Source organism: Ovis canadensis, chromosome 2 (assembly GCF_042477335.2).
Source record: "Ovis canadensis isolate MfBH-ARS-UI-01 breed Bighorn chromosome 2, ARS-UI_OviCan_v2, whole genome shotgun sequence".
Lineage (NCBI taxonomy): Eukaryota > Metazoa > Chordata > Mammalia > Artiodactyla > Bovidae > Ovis > Ovis canadensis.
In genome coordinates this window covers 26,358,582-26,384,350 of record NC_091246.1, presented here as the reverse complement: position 1 = coordinate 26,384,350, position 25,769 = coordinate 26,358,582, and the positions used below count along the sequence as shown (strand labels likewise).

The window sequence follows — 25,769 nt, the reverse complement described above, 5'->3', positions numbered from 1 at the left end:
GAAAATGTCAGTCCGTTTGAGCATTGTTTTTATTTCTTTTTTTAATAAATCACCTATATTTTCCAAACATGGTCATGGTTCTCAACATAGTTGTTTAATAATAGCATCATAAGCTTCCAATACCAGAGCGCTTTGTTTGCTAAACACATAGGAATATACTTAATTATTGAAGGGATTATATGTTTTCTTGAAACTTGCCTCTCATGCCCCCCCCCAACTTTTGATTGAGATGTGGATAAGAAATGATTTTACCTTCCTTTTAAAATCGCTTAAAGAAAATCAAAACCTCCCAGTCTACGTATTGGAGTCGTAGGAAGTGGTGGAGGCTGTGGCAGCTTGAGTGCATTGTATCTAAAAGGTACAGCTGCAGTTAACTTCCAGGTTAAAACTAATTTTTATATGAAATCACCCACTCAGTTTGTAAATGTTGGCAACTAATGCAGAATAAACTTCATGGGCAAAGAGACACACAGTGAGCTCGCTCAGATGTGTGACCAACAGTTTTCTTTTTCTCCCCAGAACCTTCACAGTCAGCCTTTCCTCCGCCTCCTGGTCAGCCCAGCTGCTGCTTCGAGGATAAGACTTAGGGATAAGATTTAAAATTTGCAGCCATTTTCATCTTCCTGTTGGTAGAAATTAAAGCTACCACTAAAAATATGACCTGCTTGTGTTTAGCTTTCTATTTAATGAAATTGCAGTCTCCTCACTTAAAGATACTGGAATGAGCATGGATCTAATAGAACACTGCAACAGAGGATGATTAGCACTTGCCTTAAAAAAATAAAACCGTGGGACAAAGCCTGTTTTCATGAGCAATTATCTGTTTTTATTTTCATTAAATTAAAATTAGTTTACAGTTCATTTACCGTGAATAAGTCTTTAAAAGTACACGAGTTGAATTTCTCAGAATTTGATGTTTTATCTAAACTGAAGGAGAAATGCTAAGCTTGGTGGACCTGTCATTCCTCTTAGTGAATGAGCTAAGGGAAAGGAGGCTGCCTCCAGCCCCCTCCACTACTGTGCATCTTTTGGTTCCTGACATAGTAATGATTATGGATTGGATTCAGGAACATGCCAGCTATGTTGCCAGTGATGGACAGTGTCAGAATCACTTAATAGTGATACAAGATTCTCAAGTGATTTTAAGTTTTAATAATTTTATAAAGTAATGAAGAAATGAGATTAAATTTTGAACTCATTTTCCAGTTACTTAATTTTAACATACAAACTTCTGGCCCTGGTTTGTTTTTACAATAGAAGAAATGAAAAATTGAGATGTTAAAACGAAAGGGTGTCAAGTCATTGCACGCGTTTTCTGTCTCATCCATGCTGTAGGGGGAACGCAGCGACTGCCGCGTGCCATTGGGATGTCCCTGGCGAAAGAGCTCATCTTCTCTGCACGTGTGCTTGATGGCCAAGAAGCCAAGTCAGTGGGCTTGATCAGCCATGTTCTAGAACAGAACCAGGAGGGGGACGCCGCCTACAGAAAGGCCTTGGACCTAGCAAGAGAGTTTTTACCTCAGGTATTTAACTACGTTTCTTTTTTTTTTTTTTGCTCTTTGTTATAACCTTACAACAAATTGACAAAACCAGTGATCGTCTTACCTACCTATAATGTCCTTTGCTTGCTTTCCAAGTACAGAAGTGTACAGGTAGCTGTAAAACTAGAAATCGTATACTGGATTAATATTAAGAGCCTTTAGAATTAAGATTTGAAGGTAATTCAAGGCCCTTACTGTAGCTGTACATTGATAATATATTACATGCGTGTTTATCACATGCAACAGAGATTCCCAGCAACTTAAGTTGTTTGCCAGCTAGTCCTCCTGACCTGAACTGTACACATGGGCTTTCACGCTGGATTGTCCCCAAACTGAAACACAAATAAATAAGGAGCCCACAGTCCATTATGTCAAGCGAGCTTTCATTGAGATCACTTAACTTGAGATAACCTGCTTAAATAGCACCAGTTTGTTTATCTTACTGTGTTTGTTTTCATGGTGATGGAGGCCTTGTTTTAACTCCTTTGTGCACAATCCACTTCTTTAGAAGTACACTTCAAATCTGGGAATCACTGCACGTTTACTCACAGATCTTAATCCTCGTGAGCAGTAGTATTAATAATAAACAGAGCGTCAAGGGACCTGTTTCAAGGGTCTCTTGGTTCTCTCACTCTTTCAGAAGTATTTTTCAGATAGTCCTTTGTTTGGAAATCATAGATTAAAGGATTTTTACTGAATAAACAATTAGTGATTTGTCTTTATTCCCAATGGATTGTAAAACTTTTATTGTCCCCTAACCAAGCAGAGGAGAAGGCAATGGCACCCCACTCCAGTACTCCTGCCTGAAAAATCACATGGATGGAGGAGCCTGGTAGGCTTCAGTCCATGGGATCATTAAGAGTGAGACATGGCTGAGCGACTTCACTTTCACTTTTCATTTTCATGCACTGGAGAAGGAAATGGTAACCCCACCCAGTGTTCTTGGCCTGGAGAATCCCGGGGACAAGGGAGCCTGGTGGGCTGCCATCTATGGGGTCGCACAGAGTCGGACACGACTGAAGTGACTTAGCAGTAGCAGCAGCAGCAACCAAACAGAGACATTACTTGGCCAACAAAGGTCCGTCTAGTCAAGGCTATGGTTTTTCCAGTAGTCATGTATGGATGTGAGAGTTGAACTGTGAAGAAGGCTGAGCGCTGAAGAATTGATGCTTTTAAACTGTGGTGTTGGAGAAGACTCTTGAGAGTCCCTTGGACTGCAAGGAGATCCAACCAGTCCATTCTGGAGGAGGTCAGCCCTGGGTGTTCTTTGGAAGGAATGATGCTAAAGCTGAAACTCCAGTACTTTGGCCACCTCATACGAAGAGTTGACTCATTGGAAAAGACTCTGATGCTGGGAGGGATTGGGGACAGGAGGAGAAGGGGACAACAGGATGAGATGGCTGGATGGCATCACCGACTCGATGTATATGAGTTTGAGTGAACTCTGGGAGTTGGTGATGGACAAGGAGGCCTGGCGTGCTGCGATTCATGGGGTCGCAAAGATTCAGACACGACTAAGCGACTGAACTGAACTGAACTGAACTGAACCATTTCTGGAGTCAAAATCACTTCCTCTCTAACGCAAACAGTATTTGTAACCTCTTTTGAGGCCATAAGTTCTTTTGGGAACTCTCATCATTCTCTAGAAAAATGCATGCACCCTTCACATTTGTTCGGGGTTCTGTATCCAGTTTCAGGAGGCGTCCTTGGAGTTCTTTGTTGTGAGACAGAGCCCAGGTCTGCTGTGGCACACCTGTCCCCTGCAAGCTGTCAGATGAGGCCTCTCAATTGAGTTGGTTTCTAAAGCCACACTGCCTAGTGTTGGTGCTGTTTCAGTCCTTCTCAATTAAGTAAACTCTTTCAGGGTGGGGCCCTTATATATGTTCATTCCCTGTATGAGATTTCGCACAGCATTATACTCTGAATCGATAGCTAATACAAGACTTTCACTACTTTAAGAAAAGTTCTCACTGTAACTTTAGTATTAATGTTTCTTCAAAATGTTAAGGAAACATCTAGCTAAAGAGAGATTAAAGGTGTACACATATCAGGAGAAGTGATAGTTTAACTCCATACAGATTTAGCAACTTCCTCTAGCTTAAAACTTGACGACCAGTGCATGTCTCAATTAAAATAAAGCAGTGTTTTTAAGGAAGGTTTGGGCGTAATTCCAATTCTGAGATTCACAGCCTTTCACAGCCTCCCATGGTCCTTGGATGTGAGTGTTCAGCTCCCTGTTAGAGATCTCTGCCAGGGTGGGGGGTGGCTCATTAGCCCCTCAGTGCCTCTGTGGTTCCATTCTTTATCTCACTCCTGAGAACTGGCGCTCTCATATGCTGTCTCGCTCGCGCACATGCGTGCTCTCTCTTTCTCTTTCTGTCTCTCTCAGTGCCCGCAGCTCACCCCACCCTAGAGCCTCCTCCTCCCCACCTCCAAACTGACATCTGGCTGCACCCTGCCATGTGGTAAACCAGGCTGTCCTCATCGTCCCTTTTGTCTGAAGGACACCCCTCTGAGAACGTTAATTGCTAACATTATTTTTCCCCCAGCTGAAGGGAGATGTCAGATGACTTTGGAAAATGTGTAACTGTGAAACTCTGTGCACGTTACAAAACAGAATTTAAGATGGAATAATCTTTATTTTTAAAGACCTTGTTACTAAATGATTAGTCTCTGAGTAATTAGGAAACTTCTAAACAATTAGGATATCTGCGTGATTTCTGTATTTGTGTGTATCTACTTCTGTTTTTCTATCTGAGGGGGAAAATGGTTTGTATATATAGCAGAGACACTGGTTTCATATTTTAAAAGAGAAGCTAATTGAATAAGCGTTATATCTAATAGTGTTTTCACTTTCCTATTTTTTCAGTTTCCTAAACCTTGCTGCCCAAAGTGTGGTCTGTGTACTAGCAATCCAGGCATCCCCTGGGAGCACGGCCCATCCCCGACCCCTGAATCAGTATCACCGTTTTGACAAGGGACCTGGGGACTTGTGTGCATGTGGAAGTCTGGCCAGCATTTGTCTGGGTCAGCTGGTGATAAAAGTGAAAGGATAAAATTCTCATTGAGAAAAGTACTCTGTTTGTTTTGTTTTATTTTGTGTTTTCATGAATTGTTGTTCTTAAAAAGAAAAGTAGCTCATACAAATTACATTTGAAAGAATTCTATCTAATATACTTGCGTAAGTCTCAGAAAATTGCAGGGTCTTAAATTTTTTCAGCATATGATTTAGGAAGAGAATTTAGGTAGGTTAAAACTGATAGCCAAAAAAAAGGCATTTTTCATGCCATCATGCACTTATCATGCATTTATGCACTTATTGGAGTCCTTTGTTGTGCCTCTTATTTAGAGCCTCTTGCATTTTAATTCAAAAGGTGCTTTAAACTATACATGAATTCTAATTCATCACTCATAACAATTTTCAGGAATTTAAAATGTGATCGAATAAATTCCATCTGGAGGATTGTGGTTTTCTAAGACAAAACCTTCTCACAGAGGACTCTCAGTTTTGACCCTCACACATCTTGAAGGACTCATTTGGACTTGCAGCTTTTGTGTAATGTGGGAGTACCGCCTGGAGGACACGTCTTTACTAGTACATCATCATTGTGATGAATTACTGATGCCCAGGGAAGAACGATACAGATCCACTACCTAAAACAGATGATATCTGCATTCCCATGTTAATCAAGACCTTCAGCGTCAATCTCTAGTCATGTCCAACTTGTTGTAACCCCATGGACTGCAGCATGCCAGGCTTCCCTGTCCATCACCAACTCCTGGAGCTGACTCAAACTCATGTCCATCAAGTCAGTGATGCCATCCAACCGTCTCATCCTCTGTCGTCCCCTTCTCCTCCTGACTTCAGTCTTTCCCAGCACCTGGGTCTTTTCCAGTGAGTCAGTTCTTTGTATCAGGTGACCAAAGTATTGGAGCTTCAGCTTCAGCATCAGTCCTTCCAGTGAATATTCAGGACTGATTTCCTTTAGGGTTGACTGGTTTGATCTCGTTACAGTCCAAAGGACTCTCAAGAGTCTTCTCAAACACCATTTCAAAAGCATCAATTCTTCTGTGCTCAGCTTTCTTTGTAGTCCAACTCTCACATCCATACATGACCACTGGAAAAACCATAGCTTTGACTAGACGGATCTTTGTTGGCAAAGTAATGTCTCTGCTTTTCAATACGCTGTCTAGTTTGGTCATAGGTTTTCTTCCAAGAGGCAAGTGTCTTTTAATTTCATGGCTACAGTCACCATCTGCTGTGATTTTGGAGCCTAAGAAAATAAAGTCTGTCACTGTTTCCATTGTTTCCCCATCTATTTGCCATGAAGTGATGGGATCAGATGCCATGATCTTAGTTTTCTGCATGTTGAGTTTTAAACCAGATTAAACTTTCACTCTTTCACTTTCATCAAGAGGCTCTTTAGTTTCTCTTCACTTTCTGCCATAAGGGTGATGTCATCTGCATATCAGAAGTTGTTGATATTTCTTCTGGCAGTCTTGATTCCAGTTTGTGCTTCATCCAGCCTGGCATTTTACATGATGTACTCTGTATATAAGTTAAATAAGCAGGGTGACAATATACAGCCCAACCTTCTGTCAAACCACTGATAGGTATGTTAATTGTACCAAACACTCTTACCTCCTTTTCTTTTTCCTACTTAACTTGTAGGAAGATTTGCTGAACAATGGAAAGCCCTCTACTGGACACATGCCACCTGCTGACCTAGTGTGCTGTGCTGTGCTCTAGCATGCTGTGGGCTCTGCATCATATGGTGGTGCAGTAGTTTGTTACAATTATGATTTATTACTAATTAAAAGCCTTACTTGCGTGCTTAGTCGCTCAGTTGTGTCCGACTCTTTGTGACCATTTGGGCTGTAGCCATGGGATTTTTCAGGCAAGAATACTGGAGTAGGTTGGTGTTCTTCCTGTGGAATATCTTCCCAGCCCAGTGATTAAGCCTGCATCTCCTACATCGCAGGTGATTCCCCATCAGGGAAGCCCAAAGGCCTTGCAAATCTCCTAAAATGAATTTTCCGTCAGTTGTCTTACAGCCATTGTTGCTTCTATACTATGGATCCAGCAAAGGGAATTTCTGAATTTGACTGAGATGTACAACATGATTTGCGTAAATAATACTTAAAATATGTTTTGTTTGAATTTTAGGGACCTGTTGCAATGAGAGTGGCAAAATTAGCAATTAATCAAGGAATGGAGGTGAGTGTCCTAAGCTTTTTGTTGGAATAGGTAGTGGAGATTAACTTAAATGAACCATTATTTTTTCATATTCTAAAATATTTACTTTACTGCTGTGATTACTGAAAGCTATCGAGGTGTTTTTTAGCTGCATTAGTGATTTCATTCTGCTTCTAGCTATAGTTGATTCCGTGTCATAATCACAGAATTCAGTAATTTCACTTGTGCCCTGCAGCATATAACATGCTTATTATTTTTGCCATTGAGTTAATAGACTTATTGGCTAGTAGTTCATAGAAAACCAAAACAAAAGAGTATTCTGTGTATTCTCAGCACCATTATCATACTACCAAAAAAAAAAAAATGTTCTAAGGAGAGCTTCCTGTTCCAAAGCTCCTACTAAGCATGGAGACCATCTTTAACTTCTCCATGTGCCTCCTTCTTACATAGGGTTTCCCTGTGTAAACCCTGTAGGGAGCCCTGGGGTTACTCTGGAGATACAGTCCAAAGGAGTGGAGGCCTTAGGACAGGGGAGAGAGAAGCAGGCCAAGGGATCCATGCAGCCACCCATTTACTTTGGGCTTTGCATTATAGCAGTTGTATCTTGGATAAATTATATGAATTTTTAAAAAGATACTTCTTCCTTACAGCCCCAGAAGTGCTATATTTTCCTGGGCTTCATAGCAGTAAAACAGGGTTGAATTTTTTAGCCGTAAATACATTTAAAAAATTTTTAAAGGCATTTGATTGGGTTTTAAAAATTCTTTCCTTCTCCAGGAGGTGTTTCTGACCCAGGGATTAAACCTGGGTCTCTTTCATTGCAAGCAAATTCTTTGCTGTCTGAGCTGCCAGGCAATATATAGATATATCTTATGTACTTTATAAAGACTTCACCTAGATTAAGTCATTTAATCTTCTAGTAACCCCATTTGGTAGATACTATAATTAGCTACTGGTTCAGATGCACCTCTCTGAGGCAAAAGAGCTTAAGGAACCTGTGTAAGCAAGGCTACACAGCTCGCATATAGTAGAGTCAGAATTTGAACCCAGGCAAACTAAGTTTCTTATGCTGGTCATACTTCTGATTTGCTGTATTACATCAAAGAATTCTGTTCTTTTGGAATAAGGTTGTTAAATTTGAATTTATTTTGATATACCATATTTTTAAAAAGTAATTCTTGCTAAAATGAGTTATATTTTTATTATCAGGTTGATTTAGTAACAGGATTAGCCATAGAAGAAGCATGTTATGCTCAGGTATGTGATAAAATCTCTATAATTCAGTGTAGATACCCCTTACCTTCTGTATAAGTCAACTAAATTATATATCATGAGCAGATTTGACTCATGCTTATTACAAAATCATACAAATGGGTTGAAATTGTTTGTTTCTTTTCTTTAATTATCACCAGCTTTTGTGACTGATTCTGTTTCACTTAATGATGACTCCTGTCTACATACTTTAGAAAACCTTTGGAATAATTGTTAGTAGCATTTGTTCTGTAGATGTGTCTCTGGCTCATGTTGCGTTTTCTGGGTGTGGTTTGAACCCTCACTCCAGAGCAGAGAGATGGGAGGAAGGCAGCTATGACCATGTGCCTCTAGGGAATATCAGAGTTTGAGACTCACTGACTTTTCCTGATGTTCTGAACCTTTTCTCCTACCCACTGAAATTTTGTTCACTAATAATTACATACAGTTTTCTTTTTTATACACAAATTTATAGGGCTTTTTGTAGAGGAACAAATCTTCCTTCCTCCCTTCCTTTCTTCTGTCCTTTTTTTAAATGAAAGATAACATTTTGTTTTAGGGCATGTAAAGTGGCATAAGAGTTTTGTTCTGGGTTTTCTGAGAATCGGAAACTGTGTTAGCTTCTGTTTAAGCATGGCAGAATCATGAATTAGAAGCAAGAGCTAGAGTGTTAACTGTAGTCTGTGTATCTAAATTGCCACCTGTCATTGATGAACACATGCCATGAATGAACTAAATTACAAACCTCTTACAAATGGACAACCTCAGAGTCTGAAGAAAAATTTTAAAAGCATATTTGGCCACACCTTATCAAATGTTAAGGAACAGGAATCATACAAAGTAGTCTGTCAGACCACAAGGGAATTAAATTAAAACTCAGTAAAAGAAAGATAGATGGAACCTTACCTATTAATAGTGAGATTTAATCTTTTTAATAAGATTGAACAGTGTGCTTCTAAATGACATGTGTCAAAGAGAAAGTTTCAAGAGGACTTAACATACATTTTGAGCTAAATCAAAATGAAAATACAGCTTATCAAAATTTGTGGGAATACATAAAAAATAATGTTTAGAGAGAAATTTATAGCATTAAATGTGTATATTAGAAAAGAAAGTTCTGAAATCAGTTTATCAGAAATGCAAGAAAGGTTATTATTCCCAATCCTGTCGACACTGAAAGGATAAAAGAATACTGTGAACTATGTATGGCCACAAATCTGATAACCTAGATGAAATAGACCAATTCCTTGAAAGATAAAATATACCAAAATTCATGCAAGGAAAAACGGATAATCTGAATAGTCCTGTGTTTTTTATACAGATTAAATCAATAATTAATAAGCGTCTGAAATAGCACCAAGCCCAGATAGTTTTCACTGGTGAATTCTACCAAACATTTAATTAAGAAATGATACCAGTTATCTACAGTCTTTCCAGAAAATAGAAGCAGAGGGAGTATTTCCTAACTTATTCCATTAGGACAATGCATGTGTGAGTGCTGGCACTTAGGTCGTGTCCGACTCTTTGCAACCCTGTGGACTGCAGCCTGCCAGGCTCCTCTGTCCATGGGATTCTTCATGCAAGAATACTGGAGTGCGTTGTCTTGCTCTCCTCCAGGGGATCTTCTGAAGCCAGGGATCAAACCTTCATCTGTTACATCTCCTGCATTGGCAGGCAGGTTCTTTACCATCAGTGCCATCTGGGAAGCCCAAGGACAGTATTACCCTCATAACAAAACTAAAGATATTACAAGAAAGGAAAACTGTAACCACTATCTCTCATGAATATAGATATAGAAATCCTCAACAAAATAATAGCAAACTAAGTTCAGCAATCTATAAAAGGAATTATATGCTACAACCAAGTAATATTTTTTCCGCAGATATGCAAGGCTGGTTCAGCACTCAGAAATCAATACAATCCAAGCTAAAGAAGGAACTCTGGTGAAAGAAATCACTATTTAAATAAATAGATAGCTCATATTCAAGGATAGCAAGACTCAATATTTTAAGATATCACTTCTTCCCAATTTGATCATACGTGTAGTGCAATCCCAATAAAAATACCAGAAAGCTATTTTCTTAATACTGGCAAACCAGTTCTAAAGTTTCTATGTAAAGTCCAGAGACATAGATGAGCCACCACACTAGCAAGGAACAAGGTTGGAGGAATGACACTGCTCATCTTTTAAGACTCACAGTAAAGCTGCAGTAATCAAGGAAGTGTGGCTCTGGCAAAAATAAAGACAAATAGGCTGATGAAACAGAATAAGGAACTCAGAAATAGATTCATACAAATATAGTCAGCTTATCTTTGACAAAAGAGCAAAGGCAATTCAATGAAGAAAAGTAGTCTTGAAAATCAATAGTACTAAAAGCATGTGGACATTCAACTACAAAAAAAATAAAATTAAATTAACCTTATACCTTTTATAAAAACTGAAAATGACCTATAGACTTATTTTTAAATGTAAAATGAAAATCTATAAAACTTCTTGAAGTTAGCATAGTAGAAATTCTAGGTGACCTCAAGTTTGGCACTGGCTTTTTATATATAATGCCAAAAGTGTAATTCATGAAAGAAAAAGAATTTATGTTTATTAAAATTAACTTACTACTCTGCAAAAGACACTGTGAAGAGAATGGAAAGATAAGCCATAGACTGGGAAAAATATATTTGCAAAACATATCTGATAAAGGACTTACATCCAGGATACAAAAAGAACTTTTAAATCTCAAATAGCTTTTATAGTAAGAAATAGTAAGAAAATAACTCATTAAAAAGAAGATATAAGGTCTGAAGAGATACCTCACCAAAGTAGGTATACAGAAGGCAGATAAGCATAAGTAAATATGGTCCACATCATATGACATTAAGAAATGCACATAAAAACAGGATTTCACAGTTTAGCCATTTCTTACATAATTTTACCACATGACCTAAAGTGATCATGCAAGTTTGCATCTACCCAAATGAGTTGAAAACCCATGTCCACACAACAGCTACACAGTGGTGTTTATTATAGCAGCTTTATAAAGCTGCTGTTCCTAAGTTTTGTAAAACTTGGAAACAACCAAGATGACCTTCTGTAGGTGAATGAATAAAAGCTGTGGTATTAATATATCCATTTAGTGGGGTGTTTATTACTCAGCAGTGAAAGGAAATGAGCTACTCTGCCAGGAAAAGACAAGAAGGAACCTTAAATACATATTGCTAAATAATGAATTTGAATCTTAAAAGTACATACTATATGACTCCCAGCTATGTGACATTCTGGAAAAGACATGGGGTGGTGGGGAGGGTGGTCAGGGATGACTAGGTAAAGCATTAGGGATGTGTAGCCAGTGAACTTGTTTTCTGTGATGCTGTAATTAATGGTGGATACATGACATTATGTGTTTGTCAAAACGCATAGAATTTCCCTAATGTTACTATGGACTGGTTAATAATACTGTGTCAGTATAGGCTCACTAGTCATAACAAATATACCACATGAATAAAGAATGTTAATAATAGGGGAAACAGTGAGGGGCTTGAGGGGAGTATATGGGACTCTGAACTTTCTGCTTAGGTTTTTAGTAGACCTAAAATTGTCTAAAAAATAAACTCTTAATTGTATTGAAGTATGTTCAATAAAATGGGAGAAAAAAGCATATTGGAATTAGAATGATAAATTTGTTCATGTGATTTAAATTGTTCAGATGATTTCACCATTTTAGATCATCTTCTAATTAGTTTCCTTAGATAAAGCCCATTAAACTTTTATAGTTGTTTTTCATTTTGGGCACAGATAACATACTGTTTTGCTTCTCTTAGACTATTCCAACAAAAGACAGACTTGAAGGTCTTCTTGCTTTTAAAGAGAAAAGGACCCCTCGCTATAAAGGAGAATAGAAGGAACAGAAATCTTTAAAATGCCAATGTAATAAATAATACTCCTGGAAGTACCTTTCAGATCCACATATGCCTCAGCACCTGGAGTTGCAGTGACCAAAGTGAAGAACGAGTTATCTGTACTGAATTAAGTATCTGGAGTGGGCCCATCTGCGTACTTTGTTCAAATATGTATCATCATACTCATTCAGATTTGTAAGCTAGTTGTGTGTACTGTCAAAAACACCAATTCAAAATTAGGTATACATTTTTAAATACCTCCTGCATATGAGGCTTTCTGTTCTTAATTTTTTAATGTGAATAATTTATATATTATACACTCTAGGAAAAAATATTGATTGTATGTCTCCTGTGCTATAGTATGAAAATAAATTTTATTTCTATACACCAAAAATGTGAAGTTATACCAAATAAAGTTTCTAAGGGATTGTATATACATGCACCTACAGACTTACATCATACTGAAAAAGGAGTTGATAGGATTCTGAGTGAAAATTACCAAATATGAATAAAATTAGTGAAAAGAAAACTTGGAAATTTTTTCTCTTACCCCATTCTTTTTATATTGAATAAGTCATTGCATGTTGGATTTTAGAAGAATCCACCTGTCTATTGCTGATTCTATCAGGTGACCTCTTTACGTAGTCAGTCTGAGAATACAGTGTGGATGGTGGAGAATTAATCCAGTCAGAGATTGGGGCCAAGGGCCTTGTACAGCCAACTGGAGGCCTGAAACAACCTCGAAGCCCTCCTAGCCAGTGGCCTGGCTCCCTGGCCTAACCCAGAAGTAAAGTGGTGTACCAAGGTTGGCCCATTGAAGTGCCTTGGTCGTGGATTAAGGGTGAAGCGGAGTTTGCTCTTCACTTCCTCTCCCTAGCTATTTGTACCTGATTTCAGTAAGGAAAGAAGGTGAACACGGCAACCCTTTCTCCCCCACCTAACAACCATCATACCTTTCTAACCCTGTCCAGGTAAGCACCTAGGGATGGAGGGGCTCTGGGGTCATGTGAGTTTATATGGCCTTGCCTGGGGGGCAGATAGGAAATATGTGGGAATTAGCTATGTAATTCAACAAAAGGGAGACGAACAGTACACTCCCTGGATGAATCTGAGCTACCTTTATTTTGTATTCATTTTATCAAACCGTTCACTGCTTTCTGGGGCTGCATCCAGGGCTGAGTCCAGCAGCACAGGCAAAGCCTCCCTTTTCTGGGACCCACCCACTCCTGTTATTTGCCAGCTCTGGGGTGCCGCACTGTCCCCAAACACTGCAGCTGTGCTTCATTTTAGTGAAGTCAAGTTCAGCACGTGGGTGACTGCCTGTTTGGTGCGTTTCCACACTCACCACAGCTTCTTTGTTCTTGGAAAGCATAGACTTGGAATTTTTGAAATCATCGAAACTTCGTTTTTAATTTGAGAAATTGAACTCTCAGTCTCGACTCTAAAATCCTTGAGAGAGAGAAGCATGAACTTACCCTCAGCTGACGGACACCCTGCCAAGAGGCAGGCCTGCTTGCCTGCCTTGTGCTATGGGCAGCCCCGTGCCCTGTCGCCTTTGCCACTGACACTATGCAGACTGTGACGTTGGCTCAGCTGACCAGCGTTGTATGAAAGGAGCTTATTAAAATTTATGTTTGGCTTTGGTGATTGTATCTGCTGGTGTGTACACTTTGCTGACAAAGTTGTACCTACTTCATTTCCTACAGGATAACTTGCAAATAAAGTGCTGGTCCTTGTTCTCATGGTCCTTTAAAGGCATTACAGACTCAATGGTTGTGAGTTTGAGTAAACTCTGGGAGTTGGTGTTGGACAGGGAGGCCTGGTGTGCTGCAGTCCATGGGGTCGCAAAGAGTCAGACATGACTGAGCAACTGAACTAAACGTTTCAGGACCATTTTTCTCTGTCCATGACATATTCAAAGGTCACTTCCTTTCTGAATAGGAAATAATTAGGTTCATGGGGAAAATTGAGTGTGCTGAGTGACTTGTCTCTCCTGCCTTGGATTTGTAGTCTGCTGCTGATTGAACACCATTTAACAAGTTCTGATTAAGTCACTGGAGTAGATCTGAAAGCAAAGACATCCTCCTGTAGTAACTTCCACGTGTCTGCTCAGCTGTCTACAGATATTTGCATTTCTCTTGTTTTTCCCTTTAGCAGAGCAGTCTTGCTGGAAAGTGGTCCTAACACTTCATCCAGGTTGAGGTCCAATGGCTGGTGGTCGGGGGAGGTAGGAGAGCTGCTTTTTCCAAAGGGAGCACCTGCTCTCACAGGTGAGCCCCAACTTGTTTTGTTTTCCTCCAGAACTTAGAGTGTTTTCAAGTCCTTAAACTGAAACCACGTCAAGTTGACGCAGTAAGCCGGAAATGCAGTGGATGTAGCCATAGATTCAGATGAAGTTAAAGGCGGCTGAGAGAGAGGGAGGGTGATTAACCAGGCACTTTTACAATTCAGGGCAAAAACATTTCGTGTTATCTCGAGCAGGAGACCTACTAGCCTTGAGGTAACGTAGTGCTGGTTAATTTATAACTTATCTGGAAGGAAAAGAGGTTTCCAAGTTACAGTGGTTCTGAGTCAAGAGAGGACTTATAATCATAGCTTAGAGAAGACTCGGATTTCCTGTGATTCGTTTTCTGTGATTTAAATGGTCATTTCAAGTTTGTGTTGTTTTCAATAAAAAACACCTGGCTTTCCCGTGCTTTTTTTTTTTCCCCCTTCTGCTGTCAAAAAAATTGGCTTGTCATACAGACTTTTTCTGACAGTACATAGAATAGCGCTCTGGATACAGACTAGAGTAATTGGGTGTCATTTTGTGGATAGTGTAATTACAGAAAATGCTTGTTTTTCGAATGGACTCATAGGTGGCTACCCGCTGGCCCATTTCCTCACTTGATCTCCACTCCATCTTCTAGTTAAGGGAGGCCCTACATTTTTTTTTGATTTGGTGTCCAAAATCCTGACAGGCAAACATTTTAAATGTTTAATCCTTCTGTTATTGTCTACTCACCTAGTTCAATATTAACTAATGTGTATATCGACATTTATTGGATTTTGTCAGAAGACAGAAATTTTCTCATATTTAAACAAGACATGTACATGCATCACAAAAGAAAAAATAACAGCATTTCAAAGTTACTTGATATTTTGATAAAATGAAGAGACATTCATTCTGTGTTGATGAAACAGGCTACAGATTGTGAGATGTGGTTGGGGATATTTTGGCAGGTAGGAGGATGAAAAACTGCTTAAAATATTTGTGGATCTCAAGCCCTGAAAACTTACTGTTTCAGATGGGAACATCCCAAAACTCAGCTACCCCTCAGAGGGCTGGCTCCTAATCATCAAACAGTTTGGTTCACAGTGTTTGTTTTTCGAACCAAACCCCAGGGTAGTATGAGAGAGCTGGTTACCTGGTGGAGAGAATAAAAGGCCCCAAGGACCCTCGAAGACACACACATCCCAAGTGGTCAGGGCCAGCCTTTGTGACACTCTTCCATGCAGCACCAGCTTCAAAGTAGGAAGGTGGCCCTGCTACAGTGAGGTGACCTTTCCCTGGGACCAGCAAAGTGAGCTCATGGCCACCAGGGTGTCAATCCCATTTTGAAGTATAGAAAACACAGTATTACATGTTTGGATTCAAAGGAACAGTTTGACAATATCATTGAGGATATTAATGTGCAAGAGATGAGAATTAGAGCTGGGTATTGTTAGGATGATCATGACTACAACTTACGAAGCCCTAAATACCTCCAGGTGTGTCCATTTGCAGTTGTTTACTCTTCATAGCGTCCAGGGAAGGAGAGGTGCTGGTTATTCCTGGAATCCAGAGCAGGAAACGAACACAGTTTGATGACGGGTGGTGGAGTCCGGGACTGAACCTGAGACTGTTGACTTGTCATTACTTTTAAGCCTGAAAACAGCTGAACAGCACAACCAAAGACTACCAATAGATGTGTGTCAACCTTTGCTCAAAGTGGTTCTAGTTTTCTTGTGACTTGGCGAGACACTAAGTGTGCATATTGAGGGATCAGAAGACAGGAGCAGACTGTGATGGTTAAAGCGATGCCTGCTCAGTGTCTCTAAACTAAGCCCTTTGGCTACCTGGTCACATCTAGTACTTAAAAACCTTAGGAAATGGGTTTGTCATTTTATCGTTTAAGAAACTGAAGCCAGAGCTATGTCTGTGGCGGGCATTCTGAATTCAGAGCCCCCGACGCTCATCATGACACCTAGAGGATATGGAGCCAGTCTTGGCAGCTGTGAACAGTGAGTCGAGGACTCGTGTTTGGTAAGAATACACATCGGAAAGAAGCGCGTGTGGGTCAAGAGCACCCCATGCTGCTTCTGGGGAAGAATGATGAGCCTCTTGCTCTTACTCTACACTAGTCAGGGCCACCCCGAGTCTTGTATTCATTTCTCAATGTCACAGTTTCAGGTGCTTGTAGATTTACTTTGTGCTTTTTTGGAAAGCACATGATGGGTTGGCTGCCTGTCTACTCCCCACATCTCACAGGTGTTCTTCACCCAAGTTTCAACTCTTCTGAAACCAGTGATGAGGCCCTTTGGTAAAAGCATCTCCTCCCTCTGAGCCTGTTTCTTCACCTATAAAGGAATCCAATAGTTGTTTGTGATCCCTGCAAGATTGGATGTGTCCCTGCAAAAGGGCTGTGGAATCAGTAAGGTCATCTTCTACAGAAGCGGTGGTGATGTTTGATTTTTTTCATGTTTCAAAAGAGACCTGTTGGAACAAGTAGGCGCATTTCACAACCACCACCCAGTTCAGGGTCATGTTCAGGAACCTGGATGTTCACCAAGGAAACGAGGTTGGGGAAATCTGGTGACTGTTTTTAACTACAGTGTGAAACTGGAACCTTCGAGGCTGCCAGGGGCCAGAGGAAGCCACACAGGTCCCCACCCCCAACACTCCTCTTCTGCTCTGTTCTGTGTTTATCCACACACAGAGATGAGGCTATGATCAATAGGGGAAGCTGCTTCCATACTCCCAGGCCTGGAAGCAGCTCCCTGCCACTGAGGTTAAAGAAGAAAGTGGGCAAGGGGTTGGGGCAGAGGACAGTTGCTCCAACTCAGCTCTGTCCCAGAAGTCATCCAATGGCTCCCCTTCAACCCCAACACAGGCTGAAGAGATGGGAAATACGCGGCTGCAAGGACAGCTCACTAGCGAGTTGGGTCATAAAGAAGCACCGAGAGCAGTGACCTAAGTTGGTCTGTATTTAATAACTACTTTGGCCCTTGGGATAATCCATAATTTAGCAGTAGTTCTTTTAATATTTTGAGAAAAAGTATCAGGCTTCTCTTGGGGCTCAGACAGTAAAGAATCTGCCTGCAATGCAGGAGACCCGGGTTCGATCCCTGGGTTGGGAAGATCCCCTGGAAAAGAGAATGGCTACCCATTTCAGTACTCTTGCCTGAAGAATTCCATGGACAGAGGAACCTGGCGGGCTACAGTCTGCAGGGTTGCAAAATGTCAGTCACGACTGAGCCCCTACCAGTTTCGCTTTCATCCTCAGGCCTGAATGCCATGCTTATAGTACCAGTTTCGAGGGCTGGGGAGGGGGGATTGTCCATTTTCTCATCGCCCTGTTGGCTTTCACGTGGCTGCCTGGTGGGCTCCCTGTCCCTTAGGAGACTCTAGGAGATTTGCTCCCTATGGCCACTGAACCGTGGGAGCATGGTGGGTTGGCTGCCTGTCTACTCCCCACATCTCACTGCCGAGATTCAGTCCTAACGCCTTTTCAAAGACTGATTGTCAAATGTTCTGCAAACACAGTCTTTTATGAACCCATTTCACAGAGCAGGGCCTGAATTCTAAGAGAAATAGTGAAAATCACCATGGCATCAAGCGACAGCTCACGAAAGAACTGTGTTGTTTTAGTCATGCTGTTCACAGGCCAAGGTTTCAGAGGCACTGGGATGGGCAAATGCACTTCTTGACCTTTTTGAAAGTAGTCTAAGTCACTTTCACTTTCAGCCTCTAAACCTTTCTGAATGAATCCTTTGTGCAGTTTACAGAAAGTGAAGAGCAGTTTGGCAACAGAAAAGTTCAAACTCCTCACCGCCTCTCCTACATTGAGTAACATTTCTTTTGAGTTGTCTATTAACACTGTTCTGAAACAAACTTTTTATGAAGCCTAGAACTTGCTCATGAGTGGCCTTATTTTGAGCGTTTTAAAAATACAAGAAATGTGTTTTGTGCCATAAAAGACAGGAAATGACATCCCACATCTGACTTGGGGGAAAGAAATGTAATTATTGGAATGGTTTGATTGGGATAATTATGCACGCTGTGCATACTACCTATCAGTGACTCAGATGCTTACAGGACACAAAGAAAGGTGTTCATCTAATATGAAAGGTACTGTTTTTGCTATGGTCTTTGTGGGAATGTGTATGTGGCTTGTTATTGTCCAACCACTCTTCTAAAAAGACTAACAGGGTGTGTTTCCCAGCCCATCCATGACACTGGTACTCCTGAGTTTAGGTAGAGAGTGTGATCTCTCATTTACTGTGGGTATTAAAAAATGTTCGCTTGCGTAGATCTGAAAATATATGTCAAATTTCCTGAAAAACTAGACAGACCTGGCATTTTTAAGTTCCCCCAGGCATAAGCTTGTCTTGGAAAGTGAATATGAGGAGTATTGTAGTTAGAGGGACCAGGGAAAGGAGCCAGCCAAGTCCTGGCCTGGACCAGGCCTACCTGGCTGAGGTCTTCAGCAGATTCAGAATGGAGGCCACATCTGTGAGGAAAAAAAAAGACTTCATCTTGTCTATTCATTCAACCTGAGGACAAGGATTTCCAAAGCTGCTGGAACCTGAAAAAGGCATCACCAAGGTGTTCACCAAGGTGTGTTTTGGGGACTCTACTCCATAACTTCTGAGTTGATTCTGTGTTTGGAGCCCTAAAATTGATATTGAGATAAAAGCCACCTTGATAAACTTTCCTTTGGACTGTAATTCACATACCATAAAGGTCACCCATTCAAGTGTACAAGTCTGCGATTTTAGTATGTTCACAGTTGTACAACAATGACCACTGTCTAATTCTAGATATTTTCATCACCCTGAAAAGAAGCCCTGTACCCATTATCAGTCAGTCCTGATTGCCCCTCCCCCCAGCCCCTAGTAATCACTAATCTACTTTCTGTCTCTGGATTTGCCTACTTTAAATACTTCATATAAATAGAATTATACAATATATAGTCCTTTATGTCTGATTCTATTCCACTCAACATAATGTTTTCAAGATGTATTCATGGTGTAACATGTATCAATACTTAACTTATTTTTATGACTGCAAATATTCTACTGTATGTATATACCACATTTTGTTTATCCATTCATCAGCTGATGATGATTTTTTTATAGTCGTTTCCACTTTTTGGTGGTTATAAATAATGCTGCTGTGAGCACAGGTGTACAAGTATTTGTTGGGAAATATGTTGTCATTTCAATAGTTTGTGTCTTTTTTGGATTTTTTCTGTTTCACTTAGGTTATCTAATTTGTTCACACACAGTTGTTTATAGTATTCCTTTACATGACCCTTTTTCATTACTGATTTTAATACTTAGTCTTCTCTTTTTTTTTATGTCAGTCTGGGTTTGTCAATTTTGTTGCTATTTAAAGAGGCAAATTTTTATTTTGTTGATTTTTCTTCATTGTTTTCTTGTTCTCTATTTCATTTATTTTGACCCTAATATTTATTATATCCTTTCTTCTACTTGGTTTGGGTCTAGTTTGCTCATATTTTTCTAATTCCTTATGATAGAATGTTAGGTTATTTGATTTGAGATCTTCTTAACTTAGGCATTTACAACTATGCAAGTATCTCTAAGAATGCTTTGGTTCTATCCCATAAATTTTGATATGTTTGTGGAAAAGTTAGTATAACAGGTCTGAACTGTTATCCTTGGGAAGTACTGATTCAAGGTTGATCCTTGGTCTGCAGTTGGGAGCTTAGATGATGTACAATTCCCACCATTTGCAGAACTGATAAATTATATCTAAACTGTTTGTACAGACAATATGGTTTATGCTAAACATCTGATTTCCTTTTTTGATTACAGAGTTTGGATATTTGCCAGTTGGGGTATGCCTACATGATTACTCCCCAGCAAAAACCCTGGTCTCTGAGTCTCTAATGAGATGTTGGACACACTTCACATATTGTTATAATTTATTACTAGAGGAGTTAAACTTATCCTGTGTGACTCCGCTTGGAGAACACCCTCAGAAGCATGTGACCGTCTCCCCTGATCTTTGCCCCTGCCTTGTTTCATTTGCTGCTTTTGCTTGGTATCCTTTTGATTGTGTAGTATGCCATAGCTGTTAATATTTGCTGAATCCTGTGACTCCTTCTAGTGAATTACTGAATCTGAAGACGGTATTGGGACACTGACATGCAATTTTGTTTTCATTCATCTCAATGTATTTTATAATTTGCCTTGTGTTATTTGTCTTTTGACCCTTTGGGGTTTTTAGGATTGTGTTCTTAAATTTTAACAGCCTTGTGAATATCCCAGATTCCTTGTAATATTGATTTTGAATTTAATTTCATATTGTTTGGTGAACCCACTTCAGTCACATCATTGTATAACTTCAGTTCTTGGCATTTTAATAAGACTTGTTTTATGGCCTAACATATAATTTATCCTGAACTGCTATCCTTGGGGTCGCACAGAGTCGGACATGAATGAAGTGACTTAGCAGCAGTGTAATCTATCCTGGAAAAGATTTCACGTGTATATGAGAAGAATGTGTATTCTGCCGTTAGTGGATGAAGTGTTTTATTAAATCTCATTAGTTTGTAGTCTTGCTTTGTCCTTTTATTTCCTACTTGATCATCTGTCTAGTTGGTCTGTCCATTATAGAAAGGGAGGAATTGATGTCTGCAATTATTATTGTTGAATTGTGTATTTCTCCCTTCAGTTCTTTCATTTTTTCATTAATTTTCAACTTTGCTGTTATGCATATATATTTATAAGTATTATGTCTTCTTGGTGGATTAACAATTTTATTATTATGAAGTGTTCTCCTTTATTTTATCTATACCAACTGTTTTTATTTTTGTTCAGTCGCTCAGTCATGTCCAACTCTGCAACCCCATGGACGCAGCATGTGAGGCTTCCCTGTCCTTCACTATCTCCCAGAGTTTTTATCTTAAAGTTTGTTTTATCTAATTTACATGGTATAGTTTTCCAGTCCTTTTGCTTTCAACCTACTTATGTCTTTGAATCTAAAGCCTGTCTCGTGTAGACAGCGCAAAGTTGGATTATGTTATTTTAATTCATTCTGCTCCTTCTTCCTGTTGAAGGAGTGTTTAACCATTTACAATTAATGTAATTATTGATAAGGTGATATTTACATCTGCCATTTTGCTGTTTACTACATGTCACATCTTTTTGTTCCTCTCTTATTGAATTACTGCTTTCTTTGTGTTCAACAGATAATTACTAGTGTACCATTTTAATTCATAATAGTTTTTTGGGAAATTACAACCTTAACTTACAAATCTATCTTGGATTAATACCAACTTAATTCCAATAGTACATAAAACATCTGCTCTAATGTAGCTTTGTACCCTTCTCTTCCTCTGTACTACTATCACCATGTAAATTAAATCTTTATGCATTATAAATCTGTAAGAATAGCTTTATAAAGATTAACTAATGCAGTTGAATTCCAGGGGGAAGGATAAAGTTACAAACTGAAAAACAATTTCTACTGCTTTTAATATGTGTATAACAATTTGTTTTATCAGTACACCTAATTTTTTGCATGGATTTGAATTATCCTCTTCTTGTTTAGTTGCTAAGTCTCTTAGTTGCTAAGACTCTTTTGCGACCCCATGGACTGTACCCCACCAGGCTCCTCTGTCCAGGGATTTCCCAGGCAACAATACTAGCATGTTGGTGCATGTCATGAATGCTTGGTCAGGCAATTGGCAACTTTGGTTTAGTCTTCACTTCCTATTTGTGCAGAGCCTCAAGGTCAACCAGAGGTAAGAGGGCCTCCTCAAGTCATTCCCGATGGTGTATACAGTCCTGCATGCGCCCATTGCATTCTACATTACTAGGAATATGTCAGAGCTTTACATAGCCCCTTGTGGACATCTCATTCACCCTTTTCTCATTTTCAGTGTTTTGGTCAGTTTCTTGTTTGTGTCAACTGTAATCACTGCCTCAGACTATTTGGATGCTAAACAGTTGTCACTGGTTGTTTTCCACAAGTACTCTGCTAAAAAATCTGTTCACAATGAGGGAGCTCTGAGTCAGGTCAGATAAAAGCAAGCCTTTTGATATGAGTGGGGTTTTCCCACTAATTGATTTTCCAAGGAGCTGCCAGACAGGTCAGATAATACAAATTTCTAGGAGGAGGGCTGTGGGAAGGCTATAGACGTGGTAGTCAGGCCACAGCTGTGCTGATTTTGAGGTTGTTGGCTTTCAAGATACACAAGGGATTTAGAAAGGAGGCTCTATATACAACAGGCACCACAACTAGAGAAAGCCTGTGTGCATCAATGAAGACCCACCACAGCCAAAACTAAATAAATAAATCTTTAAAAAGTCACAGAGCTTAATGTTCTCATTGAGATTCAGTCATCTTTCATGATTAAATGTTCTTTGGATTGTTACAAGCCTTTGGTTGAATTCCAAAGTTCTGTAAACTTTAATTTTAACAATTATTGCTTCCATAGAGGAGGAGATTTTTGGAGATTCTCATTGTACCATTCCCACTGATGTCACTCATCCAGCTGATTCTAATGCAACTGTGTGTATCAAGCGATATTATTGATAAATAAGGTATTCAGAGTAGCTGTCTGACCTCTGGTACATCAGAATTTATGTCTATTGAATAAACTGATGTTTGTTGAATAAAAATAATATATTAATCATTAACTATCAATATTAATAATATATTAATAATTATCACCAATATAGTATTTACTGTTGTTATTATTTCAGCCCCAAATATTTGCAGCCAAAATATAAAGTTTATTTGCAGTCAGTAAAGGATAGGGTTTATTGCTGTGTTGTCTTTTAATTGTATGCTCTGAAGATGGACTCAGGAAACAGATATTTTCTGCTCCAGCTGAGGCTGCCCCCTCCTTATCATGAGTTGGCTTGGTCTGCTGAGAATTTGTATTCATTCATCCATCAGTGGCTAAACTGATAGCTGAAGATTAAAGCAAGTCAATCCATAAATGCAGAGTTCAAATAATAAAAGTCAAGAGTTAATTATTGCAATTCTAGCATTTATAAGTGTTTTATGTTTTTGGAGAAATATAAACTTTTCTTCTATGTGGTTAAATTCATGTTCCATTGTTGAACATGAAGACTGTAATGACAAAGCAGCTTATTAATTTGAACTTGTTAGATCTTGGGCAAGATTTCAAATACAGTAAGAGTTTGTTAATGACAGAATCCAAGAGTTATTTTCCTACAAGAAAAAGTATAATGAAAATAACACTTACTGATTTGATTATTTCTAATATCTGCTGGGAAACCAGCTATATTCCAGTTGGTACCTAGAATGTATAATTGTCCCTGGGTTAAGTTTCAGAAGAATTTTTTAGTTACAGTGTCGTTGAAAACAACAGGTAGTTTTTCAGAGTCCTTACACCTCTACTGGCACTGTTAATTCTCACAGCTCCTCAAACATATTGGCCATTGTTAACATGGCTAATTACTGGTGTGCTACACTAGAGTCTGTGTTGATGTTACAGAAACAGTTTATGCTACACAGACTCTTTATTCATGTAGTAATTACAGCATGTTTGTCCTATTTCGCAAGTGTTCTCTTTGGATAATACTGGCAAGATTAAGTAATAGTTTCTCGCTAACAGTATTGCTCAAGAACATCAAACATGATGGATTGAGATTTGATGTATTACACGTATGATTTGGCTCCTAGCATCTTTGAGCTTTTACTTTTCTTATGTATAAAATAATCTTACAGTGGGGCTATGTCTATTGTTTCCAACACAAATGCCAGGAACTATTTGAGCAAAATATTTGATTTTCATTTTAATGGATAGTTTTTGTAATGACCAAGTGTAACACATCCCAGCCAGCCACAGCTCTGTGCCAGAAACCAGGGACTTCAAAGAGTCTTCTTTTTAGAACTCCAAAGGAACCAAAATGTCTATTTCACCATATCATCCAACTTAATTATTGGCAATAAGTGACTGTTGGCAGGAAGGATGCATCACATGGTTCCAGTTCTGCTTCAGGAAAGGTCAATAGGAGGCACAAACTGGCCTGCATTGTGCAGACGTGGGCTTGGATCCCCGACACGTGCTTCAAAACCCATTATGCAATGTGCCGCTCACTGATTCATGGCTGCTTGCACAAGTTTTTCATTACCCTGAATACAAGCATACTGGGAATGATTAACTTTGTGACATAACTCTCATCACGCCACTATGGAAGATTCAAACAGAGTTCCAAAATCATGTGCTTCAGAAATAACCGAATGTGTTTTGGCTTCTTAATGGGTCTGTGATTAACAACTGCTTTAAAGCTACTGAGTGAAACAGAGAAACCTATTTGGGAATTTTGTCCAGAGAAGGGGGTTTCATGAGCTTGGTTCATGCATAAACACTTCTATTTTGTTTTAATTTTGCCTTTTGTATTCTAATTTGCTATGAAAAACATCAGATCTATTTTTGCAATGCTCCATCTTATGAGCTCAAAACTGAATATACAGTTTTTTTTTCTTTATTTTTTATATTATAGTTGATTAACAATGTTGTGTTAGTTTCAGGTGTACAGCGAAGTGATTCAGTAACACATATTTTTGTATCTATTATTTCTCAAGTTCTTTTCCCATTTAGGTTATTACAGAGTACAGAGTATTGAGCACCATTCTCTGTGCTATGCAGTAGGTTCTGTTTATCATTTTATACATAGTAGTGTGAATATACAGTTGCTATTATTTAACATTTTGGGGCCACAAAGCTATGTCTCTCATATCCCCCAACATGACAGATAAGTTAATATGATGCTTGTTATTAATTTCACATGATTAAATAGTAAATTAAAATTTTGCATCTTGTTAAAGATTTTTAAATCTTCATTGAGTACAGTGTGACATGCTTGGGGATAAGGACTCTTTGATATGAATGTGAGGAAATCAACTAAAGTGGCTTAGGCACAAAGGAGTTTCGTGATTCTCAGCATGGAACTTGGACAGACAGGGGAACCAGGGTCTCAGGGCTTCAGGACAGTCTTCACTTCTTGTCACGTGTCCTCTGGCATATGGCTTCATCCTCTGGCTGGTCTCAGCTCCACGCTGCCTGCCTGACCACTAAGGAAGAAGGGGGACTCTCTTCATTCAGGTCTAACTCAGAATCTCCCAGGAGTGGCCTCTGGTGGGCCTTGTAGACCACATGTCCCTTTGTGGCCACAGCAGTGGACATTATAAGTGGGGGATGTGAAAGAAAGTGAAAGTGTTAAGTCGCTCAACCATGTCCAATTCTTTGTGACCCCATCGGCTGTAGCCCGCCAGGCTCCTCTGTCCATGGAATTCTCCAGGTGAGAATACTGGAGTGGGTTGCCATTTCCTTCTCCAGAGGATCTTCCTAACCCGGGGATCAAACCTGGATCTCCTGCATTGCAGGCAGATTCTTTACCGCCTGAGCCTCCAGGGAAGGCCCAAGTGGGGGGTGGAGGCCTCTCCAACTGAAGGGAGGGCTGCTATTCCGGCCAGAAAAATCGCAGCAGCCCCTGAGGGCCAACCTTGACTCAACTGGTCATCCATCCCCCATGATGCCCCCAAATCACCTTAAAGCATTTCCTCCTTGTCCATCCACAACTTGCCCTAAAGGCATTTTCTCTTTTTGTGTCTACAACTTATGTTAAAGCATGTCCAC

At 39.5% G+C, this 25,769-nt stretch overlaps 1 protein-coding gene across 3 annotated transcripts in view; it reads left to right on the top strand.

Annotated features, from left to right (window-relative positions):
* Nucleotides 1–22,465, top strand: part of AUH (AU RNA binding methylglutaconyl-CoA hydratase) — a 198,811-nt gene extending 176,346 nt beyond the window's left edge. Inside the window, exons 7-10 of one of the 3 annotated variants that reach the window (XM_069575601.1) lie at nucleotides 1,336–1,523; nucleotides 6,709–6,759; nucleotides 7,948–7,995; nucleotides 19,963–22,465. In XM_069575601.1, coding sequence (XP_069431702.1) covers nucleotides 1,336–1,523; nucleotides 6,709–6,759; nucleotides 7,948–7,995; nucleotides 19,963–20,037 — 362 coding nt within the window. In that variant the 3' untranslated portion in view covers nucleotides 20,038–22,465. Of the gene's footprint in view, nucleotides 1–1,335; nucleotides 1,524–6,708; nucleotides 6,760–7,947; nucleotides 7,996–11,805; nucleotides 13,642–19,962 lie in introns of those variants that run through there. The other 2 variants (XM_069575600.1, XM_069575602.1) reach the window with 2 other exon arrangements.
* Nucleotides 22,466–25,769: the final 3,304 nt, after the last annotated feature.